The sequence below is a fragment of the Emydura macquarii genome, unplaced genomic scaffold (assembly GCF_026122565.2).
Source record: "Emydura macquarii macquarii isolate MOO-44397 ecotype Brisbane River unplaced genomic scaffold, CSIRO-AGI_Emac_v2 contig_705, whole genome shotgun sequence".
Lineage (NCBI taxonomy): Eukaryota > Metazoa > Chordata > Testudines > Chelidae > Emydura > Emydura macquarii.
The window spans coordinates 3,780,910-3,791,330 of record NW_027130842.1 but is presented as its reverse complement, the minus strand read 5'-3'; the positions used below and the strand labels follow the sequence as shown (position 1 = coordinate 3,791,330).

General features: G+C 41.8%; 1 protein-coding gene across 1 annotated transcript in view; it reads right to left on the bottom strand.

The window, feature by feature from the left end:
• Positions 1–3,449: 3,449 nt before the first annotated feature.
• The window catches only part of ARFGEF3 (ARFGEF family member 3), a 126,807-nt gene continuing 119,835 nt past the window's right edge, over positions 3,450–10,421 (bottom strand). Inside the window, exons 33-34 of the mRNA XM_067542303.1 lie at positions 7,392–8,598; positions 3,450–5,577 (exon numbers count right to left, since the gene is read on the bottom strand). Of these exons, the coding sequence (XP_067398404.1) occupies positions 5,386–5,577; positions 7,392–8,598 (1,399 nt within the window). The 3' untranslated portion in view covers positions 3,450–5,385. The remainder of the gene's footprint in view (positions 5,578–7,391; positions 8,599–10,421) is intronic.

Here is a 10,421-nt window from a genome sequence, read left to right as displayed (position 1 = left end):
ATTAACAAACAATAGCCAGGTCGGTCATGCAACACTTGAAAAATATTCCCTTAAAAGGGCCACCTTGTCAAGACAGCCTTCTAAAAAACACTGCATATTTAAAATCACCTTTAAAACAGGACCAAAGAACAAAACCAATTCATGGCATCTCATCAGAGCGCAGGAGCAGTTTTTCACTGTCAAAATGATGGAGAAAACATTTTTATAATTCACTGCAGAATATTTACAAGGGTGCAGAAGCTGGCAGAACTTGTACATTCATTGTCTTCTTTCCAATTAAAAACAAACACACAAATGGGTGACACAAAAAATGGAAATAAGAAACACAGAAGTCAGTCAGGTTGAGAATCCAGTGTTACCCAGAGCTGGGAAGAATTGTCTAATCTGTAAGGCATTGTAAACCAGGCTGATTTTCAAGGCTCTTATGAATTCTCCAGTTAATATTGGAACTGGTAATATACTCCCACCACCTCACCCTGTTATAGTAGCAGGGCTTGAAATATAAACTTTATGATTTCTGGTAGGACTTCTTGTGTGTGAAAGAAGATACTGTATTTCTTAGGTGAAAATCCAACGGTCTGCTCCACAAACTGATGTGCTCCCAACACTCCCCAGTGGGGAACATCGATTTTACAATTACTCCCTGATCAGTACACATTTCTTTTCCTAAAACAAAAACCTTGCATTTTCCACAAGAGTTTCTCTAAGTTTTCACCAACTTTAACTCCTTTTTAATAAAACAGACTAGATTTCAAATAGTTTCAGGTACTACAACTGCCTCAGATTCCATCAGCCAATTACTGAAGTTTTACAGTCACTTTTTTACTATTTTTTAAATGTGTCCCCCCTGGCTCCCCTGTTACTTTGTGGATGAACCGCACCAACAATGGGCAAAACAGTGAAACTGCTATACATACAATGCTGTCAAAAGCACAGTCTCAAGCAATATAAATTTTTTTCTCTAATCTTTCAGTTATAATAGTAGGTGTTTATTTATACCAATACTAGATTAAACATATGCTTGAGCTGATTATTTTAAATTTGGTGTCCCTTCGCTTTAATTTTGGAACAAAAGGCCCAGAGCTCAGGACATACTATTTAATCACATTGTTGTATGTGATGTGGGCCCAGGATATTAGACACACCAGATGGGTGAGGTAGTAGCTTTTATTATTATCTTAATAAAAGCTATGACCTCATCCATCTCGTCTCTCTCTTTAATCACACAATTTAGTGTAAGCAGAGAGGGCTGAGGCTTGCAAGCAGATAGGAAAAACACGGGCAGTGTAGCAAGCTGCTGTGTTGTAGATTCACACCCTGGCTTTCCATGCACTAACTCATAGGGTGGACAAGCCCTCTCTTACTGTGTGTGCTAAGTGGGCCTTAGCATAACAGAGTTAGCCCGCTTGAGTTCACTGCGCCTCATCAAACGTTTTACACATTAAACAATTCATGGTTGGTGACATTTTAATGTTTTATATAAACAGCAAAACTCCAAAACAACCACAACTGCAAAGCAAATCTGTTAGACTGATGCTGTTTTAAAGACCTGTCATTGTGGGCTGGACCTACCCCTTTACACTTAAAAAAGAAATTCCCTATTTTTTTTTTAAATGCCAGCAATATTGTACATACCTTTGTTAACGTCCTCTTAAAGCCTTCCAAGGGGAGCTGGTGAATAGAGGCACCAGTAGTGATAGTGGGCACTTTATATTGTTGCATTTAAAAAAAAAAAAAAAGCTTAAAATAGTCATCAGCGATGTAGCCAATTAGATGCAGGAGTTTTGGCTTCAGACAACAAAAGCCAAGCAAGCCAAAATGAAGGACAACTTTTTCTCTCTCTTGCTCAGAGCAGAACTCTGTGCAGGAGCGTAGTGGTCAGAACTGGTTAGGAATTTTTCAATTAAACATTTGTTATACAAAAATGCCAATTCATTGAGGCCAATAGCATTTGTGGGAAAAGGCCAGGTTTAAATTTCCCATTTTGAAAAGTTTGGGGGAAAAAGAGTTTTGACTGTCAAAATGTCAGGGCTGTATGTGTGTTGTCCCCACCCCACTGTTCAGGTCAAAACGATTTTGTTTTAAAATTCAAGTTGATTTACAGCAAAAAATAAAACAAACCAAGCTGAAGTCAAAGCAAAATAGGCCAACTGACCTGATCCCACATTTCTTTTGGTTTGTGAAAAGTTTTGAGATTTTGATGTTCATCCCAAATTGGGATGATGATTTTTTTTTTTTTTTTTTTTTTTTTTTTTTAAGCCTCACATTCTTATGAGGTGGGTAAATTATTTCCTGCCCATCTGTAGTCATGGTGCTGGCGAGAGTGAGGAAGCCAGTTACAGCTCCCTCTGTTTGCCCATCCACGCCAGTGTGAATCAGAAGGATGCTCGGGACTACATACCAGAAGAGAACTGTGCTCCATCCCTTCCACCAAAATATCCCAAAAGTGGGGAGGGTAGCTGGAGCAGAAGTCAACTGTTCCAGTTTCATGCAAGGTTAGAGCTCCCCCCTCAGGAAGTGTGCAGCTCGCAAGCCACTGCCCCATTCTACCTCCTTCATGCTGCCTGAGCAGTGCATAGGGACCAGTTCAGAGGAAGGAATATTGCCCCAAGATTTCCTCCACATGGACACAGCCACTGTGCCCATGTATTGCAGCCAGCTTGGAACAGGGCAGGGGGAACTGTGCAGGCTCTCCTGCCACTGAATCATTAGAAGGTGGCTGTACAGAATATGGTGCAAGGCTTGTGTGGCTCGTGAGGCTGATTTTAAGTTCTTTTCTTTTGTTAACTTCATATAACAATCAATCATATGTTTTTGGCCTTGATTGCCTACTAGGCTGTCAGTGTTAGAAAAAACACATGCTCCAGTTGGAATGGGAGAGTTGATGCCACAGCTCCTATCAGCTCCATTGTAGCATGGTGAGTAAAGGCGTGTGCCTGCGTCAGATAATCACCAAAAAAGTTGACTGGATTTAGGCAGATGTGCATTTTCAATAGCTGTCTAAAAGGCACATTTAAGCAATACAATGTATGGGCCAATTTCAGGTCTGCTATGAATGGGTGCAAGGTTTGTGGCAACAGACGCTGCATCTACACACTGAGCGGCTCATGCTACAGCACTAAAATAGCTGGGCTCTGAAGCCTAGGGAGGTGAGTGGAATTTAGAGCCTGAGCCATAACATCTACATGGCTGTTTTTAACACTGTAGCATGAGCCTGTCTCTGTCAATCCAGCCTCAGAGACTCGCTGCCATGCGCTGTGGAGATGTACCTAGTGAGGCTTAAGGTGTAATATGTACATTTAAGTCTATATGTAAAATTGTTAAAATCTCTAGGAGAAGCACAATAGAGGAACAAACAAAAGTATGATCAACCCAAGGGCTACTTATTAAGGAAGCATAAGGCAGACATCCTCCATCTATCATCCTCCATCTTCCACACACAGAGGTGATCCTCCATTACCCCTACTGTGCTTAGTCATGGGCCACTAATTTTTGAGTGGAAATATTCTGGCTGTTTGGGATACTCTGGAAAAAAGACTTAAAAGTACTGAGATTCTATCAGAAAGTTTGGCCCCAGTCCTGTAAGGAGATCAGCATCAGAGGAACACTACAGCCACATGCTATCCCAGATATTTAAAGGTGTTCCACTCACATGGAGTTCCTTGCAGAATCAGGATCTTCTTGTTGGCCAAGGTTCATCTTTTGAAATGAATAGTGTTTGTTTTTGGTTTTACACCAATACACGCACAGACTGTGCTGGTCAACTTTGCATGAGCTGGGAGCACCAGAGAGCAGGGAACTCAGTTCATGACTGAGGGTTGTGAAGCACTGGAACGGATTACCTAGGGAGGTGGTGGAATCTCCATCCTTAGAGGTTTTTAAGGTACGGCTTGACAAAGCCCTGGCTGGGATGATTTAGTTGGGGTTGGTCCTGCTTTGAGCAGGGGGTTGGACTAGATGACCTCCTTCCAACCCTAATAGTCTATGAGTCTATGACAGGCTGCCTCTGGACAATTGAAGAGTAGCACTGCCAGATCTTGGCCAATTTGACTCAGATAAACAATGACTGGGAGTGTAGTGAATATAGCTGCCAATGGTGGGGATCCTCAGGGCTGCAGCAGACATCCTGTACACACAAGAATATCTTCTCATGTGAACATAGGACTTTCGATGCATAGTATATTATTTCCATTATGTTTTGTTAAATGCTAGGTGTTGCACCAATTCTCTTGTCCAGGCTGCAGTTTAGCTCTCTAGTGCATACTCGTCACTAGCTTCACAGAAGAACACCCACTGACCTCAGTGGTAGTTCTGCATGTGGAACTAATGTAACAATATCTGCAATGTGGATTAGTGAGGAGGGTTTTTCTGTATATATGGCTGATAGTGAGATGAAGAGGAGCCTGGCACTGCCACCTTTCTTCAAGCTAAACGCCATCTGTTAGCAGCAAAAAGAGCCACTACACCAACACTATACTACACTGACCTCTCCTATAGCAGGGTGACCCTCCTGTGCTGGTTTACATCTGGGATGTTCCTCTGGTGCAGTGGAAAGCAGCCTCTGCATAGAATGTACTTTATTAATAAGCAGCAAGGTCAATTATGTATTTTTTATATGTAATCTTTATTTTGATGTGTTTTAGTTTCATACGGAAAAACTAAACAGATTACCCCAAACAAACAATCACTCCACTCTGCCTTCACTTGTTATGCCCTCAGCTTTTCCTCACAATTATTCAGTTATCTAGATGTGGGAGTTAGGTAATCCAGTTGTTTACATGCTGGGTTTTCAAGCACAATCCAGTCCTGTACTTAAACCTCTAAGTAACGGCTGCATCCACCACTTCCTGAACCAGTGAACCATCAATGAGTGGGGCTCACACTCTGACATGCTCACACAATGGAGGCCAGGCTGATCATTTTGGTCCTAAATCTTGGGAATCAGCGGTATCATCTGTGAGATCCATATGTGGTGAATAGTTGCTTTCATCCTAACTGGAGGCATGGAGATTTTGAATATTTCTCCTCCTTGCCTTACGTCAGAAGCACATTAATACACAATCTAACTTTCACGGATGCAAATATCCAAATGAAATTTACTGAGCCTTTATGTATCAGCCTGATTTACCAGCAATTTTCAGATTCATGCCATTAGTGTCATTTTATGCTACTTAATGTGAACTGCAGAGCTTCCTTTGAGAATAACAGACACACAATCTTAAGTGAGTAGAGGACATGTTGAAGAGCTAATTGGTTCAGAATTTATCACCCAAATAGGCATTATATGTGTAGTTCTGTATCAGTTACTTTTAGTAACTGTATTATGTTTATATACCTGTAAAAGCCTTTGATTCCATCTCACCTTGCTAATGGAACATGTTTCCATTACACAATGATATCATAGATCCTTCCCACTCTTCCCAGCCATTCTCTCACAGCCTGACGGACACGGATATCTGTCACATGACAAGTCAGCTGACTGATGCAGGGGAACACAGCTGGCTGGAGGGCTGTGAATGTTTGGTCTGGCAGGGTCTGAATCTGGTTGAGAACTGTCAGCACCATGTTAGTCCATGCCTAAAACAAATTAGAAAAAAAAATTTGCTGTACAGAATCAGAAAACAGCCACATAATAGCCACAGCACACTATGGGCCTCAATTTGCTATAACTGGCACCAGTGTATCAGAAATAACTACCCAGAAGTCAATGAAGTTACAGTGGTGTCTGAGTGATGTCACTGACACAAGAATTAGACTCTCTCTCTCAATCCCTTATATCTTAAAAGCAGTTTCTTCTAAATCTTGCATGCCATTAGTATCCACTTTGTTGTTGTGTATTATTATTTAAATAAAGTCTGGGGCTTCCTCTTTCCCAAGAGAAAAAGGATTCAGTGAGGGATTCTTGTTCCTTTAAACGCAAAACAAGATGGGCACAGGCATCTTCACTTTTGCAGTGTATTGCTAAGGAACCATTCACAGGAGATTTTAATAAGGGATTAAGATGAAGGGGGCCTTCACTCTGTGAGACTGCCGACTCTCACTACACACCATGCTTTCATTTGGTTAGGGTCAGGCTGTAATGGAGAGGGAGGAAGCCCTCATTACTGTGCCTCTGGGCACCTAAAGCCAGTTTGGCAGACAGTTTGTGTGAAGAAAATTGGCAATTGTCATGGAGTCTGGAATTTGGTTCTAAATGGCAAGGCCTAGATACTCATGTAATTCATGGCTGCACTGAGGTGGGAAGGAAGAGATGACTTGGGTAAGCCTTTTCTGACCCTAGTAAGCTCATGTAGCCGTAAGGAAGATTGGAGGAGGGTGACTAGTTAATGCATCAGCTGTCGCTCTGTGGCCCTGGCCCTCAGTGCACATGCTAGAGGGAGACACAAGTTGCTGCCCTTTTTTTTTTTTCTTTTTTTTTAAGAGGCACAGCAAGGTACATTCCAGGTGGCATCTCCACCTACAGTGTATGAGTAGAATCCATTCAAGAGAACAGTCTCTTGGGCCACATTACACAGTAGAAAATAAAAATATCTTGAGCCTATAACAGCAGGAAAAATTCTGGACGATGCTAGCATATTTCATATTCATATGGTACAACAGGAAGACCCACCCTATATCCCTTGTGCCATTATACATGGGTTTTGGGTTTATTTTGGTTGGGTGTTTGTTTTTTGGCATAACAGTGAACACATTACCATTGTATTGTTTCTTCACATACTATCCTATCACAAAATGAGCACAAGTCCGAAGTTTGGTGTCTGTAGTGTCTGTGTCTCACCCAAAGATGCATATGATAAGTTAATACAGCTGCTCTGGAATTGACAAAAGAAGCAGCTCTACTGCAAGAGCATCATAAGACATTTGAGACAATTGAAAACATTTCCAAAAGCACCTAAGTGTTTGTGTCTAGTGCAGCTGGGAGTCCTAGCCCAGGAAGACGCTGCTAGTTCTAGCACTCTAGCTAAAGATGAGCTAGCATGAGTGTCTCTAACTGGGCTGGGAACTGCACCTCCCAGATGCAGTTTAGACATACCCTAAGTGACTTAGCAGCCAAAGTCCCATTTTCAAAGCAGACTTAAGCAATTAGTAGCCTACATCTCAGAGTCAATGGAACTAAGGCTCCTAATTAGCTAAATTACTTTTGAAAATAGGACCTAGGCTCCAAAGTCATTTAGGCACTTTAGAAAATTTTGCCCAGCAGCTCTGATTTCAATTTCCCTGAAGTCTGACTATTCTTCCACAGAATACTCTCTCTGATTTGATCACGATGTTGGATCATATCAGTACTAGCCTGCAGGGATGTTCAGTAGATCTCTGATGCTAGACACTTTGGTTTAATCTTTTCTACCCCTTTTCTCATTACCCTACCATAGTCTACGAATGTGTCCTACCTGTATTTGTGCCTCTGCATCTCGTACAGATATATTCAGGGAGCTGACTGTAGATCCTGAGCGTGGCCTCTTCTCTTGCCTCAGGATCTCTGGGCCGGCACTGAAGGAATGTCTCATTTGGCCCTGGTCCACTAGATGTTGTGGTCGTTGGGGGAGTGGTGGATCCTGCCCTCTGGAGCCCAGCAACTCTCCCTTCTTTTCCACTTTGACATCTTTGGTGAAAGTGGTCAAGTTTTGTTGCTGCTTCCTTTTCTTATACTCCGTCATGAGTTTGGAGATGGTTTTATCAGTGGCTATGGTGTAGATTTTGTTGCCAGCACTCTCCCACCATTCCTTTTTCCTGCCTTGGTCCTTTTTCTCCATTTTAGGGCTCATTTCTCCATTCCCTCCCTTGGGAGTCAGATTGTCTGTCAGGTGGTCCCTACTTTGACTTCTGTCATCTTCTGAGGGTGTTTCTTTCCCAGACTGTCCTCCGGTTGATGGGGTGGAGGTTTCAGATTGAAAGGATGGTAAGATGAAAAAAGAGTCGCCTTTGAAAACTGGAGGTTCCTCCACATTATTCTCCAAATCCAGATGCATTTGGATATAGTTGTTACAGAGTTCCATGCATAGCTTGTGAAGCCTTTTAATTAACCAAGCCCAGTCTGCATTGCTCACTGGCTGAACACTCAAAGATGGTATTCTAGCCCTCCACTGTCTCTTCTCTTTCCCCCTTGGGGGGCTGACTTGGGCAGTTTCTTCAAAAATGTCTTCATCTTCTGAAGAGCATTGCTGGGAGGAGTCTGTGCTTCTTTCATCATCCTCAAATAAAATCTTCTTCACCTGCTCTGCGGTGATGTTCTCCTGGTTTGTCAGTATAGCACAGACCAAGGCATGGAAGTAAATGTTGAAGCTCATTGCTGACTGGCGGTACAAGTTGGCCGCTCCACTAATGCCAGACACTTTTTTCAGCAAGCACTTCAACCCAGGCCTAGTGTCAAACTCTCTGGCTGTCCGATAGGAATCCAGCAGTAAGTCAAAGATGACAGCCAAATTCTGCATGGAAATGTACCTGAGGAAACCGGCCAGTTTGGTTTCTGGCACTTGTATTGTCTTCTCTTCCATTTGAGAGGGGCCCTTCACGAACTCTTCCAACAAGATATCACACAAATTCTGGAGCAGCACTTGATGAGACAACAGACTGACCACTATTGTCCTGAAAGGGATACTTTGGATACCACCATAAAAGGGAAAAAGAATATAAATTAACAGTTCATAATTCACAAATTATTTCACTGTGAGTTATAGGAATATAGTATATTATGGAAAGCTACAACTAAAGGCCCAATCCTGCAAATCCTTATTTGCTTTAGTAGTCAAGACTCACAGCAGTAGTCCCATTTACTACAAATGTTGGCAAAGGACACTGAGTAAAATTCAGACCCTACACTACCCTCATTCAGCTTTTAATTATTTCAATACAGTAGAACCTCAGAGTTACGAACACCTTGGGAATGGAGATTGTTCCTAACTCTGGACAAGCCTTATGGTGGTGGTGGTTTCAAAATTTACAACTGAACATTGACTTAATACAGCTTTGAAACTTTACTATGCAGAAGAAAAATGCTGCCTTCCCTTTATATTTTAATAGTTTACATTTAACACAGTACTGTACTATATTTGCCTCTTTTTTGGTCTCTGCTACTGCCTGATTGTGTACTTCTGGTTCCAAATGGGGTGTGTAGTTGACCGGTCAGTTTGTAACTCCGGTGTTCGTAACTCTGAGGTTCTACTGTACTGCACTATGCTTCTGCTACTTCTGTTGTCTTTTTGGCACATCTGTCATCAACTGTGGGATTAAATATTTTCTTTGTTAGTATCACTGTAACTAATTTACTAATTTTACTACAAACACTGTAGACTACTATAACATGAAGAATTTGTCAGCGCCTATTGATTTTGCTTCGCTTAAGTCCTTGTTCTTTCTTCTCTCTTTATTGCACTTTGACTCTCTCTCTAGTGGGAGCAAACCTGCCACTCTTCTATATAAACTTAATCAAAGCTCAGCTTTGCTATGACAGATCTAGACACCAACTGACATGCTTCTGAAAGACTAATTCCTGTTTTTCCATTTTTCCCTCTAGTAAGGCCAACAACCTTTCTAAAAGCATCCCAGAACAGTAGGACACAAGCATAAGGAATATGATGGAGACTACATAGAGGCTCTTATTCTAAAGCATATTACATGGCTGTTGGTAAGACTATCCAACTGAATCCAGATTGAATGTGTTAAGAACAAAGTCCTCAACCTATATACTTGGAATATGGGTTGGAAATTACAGTACCACGCCTAATGGGTATTATTCCCAGACATGCAGAGTTGAGTGTACATATCCCTGCTTCTCTCAATGAGATCAGGAACATCCAGCGATACACCACTGAATTAGTGGTCTCCACTGGAAGCCCAGGATTGCTAAAATGTCTTGACTTGATCAAATTTTGCAGATAATTCACCAGCGAGTAATGTTTAGAATCCTATAGCATCGACCAGGCTGGGAAGAAAGGCTGGAATAATTATTAAGACATTGTTTTTAATGCTACGAATCACCAGCATCTTGGTTTAGGTAATCTCTTTAGTCTTTGCATACAGTCGCAGAGGCTGTGATGGGCCTGATGCTCTGGTAAAGATATGCCAGTCAGTAGGAGCTGAGTGCTAGTATCGTAGAACTTGGTCAGCATGCTGCTGGATGTGTAAATACATGTTACCCTGGTAGAAGAGCTAGAGCTGATGTTGTGATTCAATTCCGGTGTGACATTCAATGGCATTCATGCTCCTAAGTTTCTACATTCCCTTTGAAAATTAGATTTAGGATCCTTGATCTATTAAGCTTTGCAAGGCTGAGCACCACAATGCCTAAACACCTTTAAACATCTGGGCCTTATAGTTCAATAGGATATGTGTTTGCAGTACTGTTGGGCCAGGATGTTGTTTCCTAGGTAAAACACCAAAATAAGGTGCTGGCACAGACATATAAGCAAGAGCACATGACA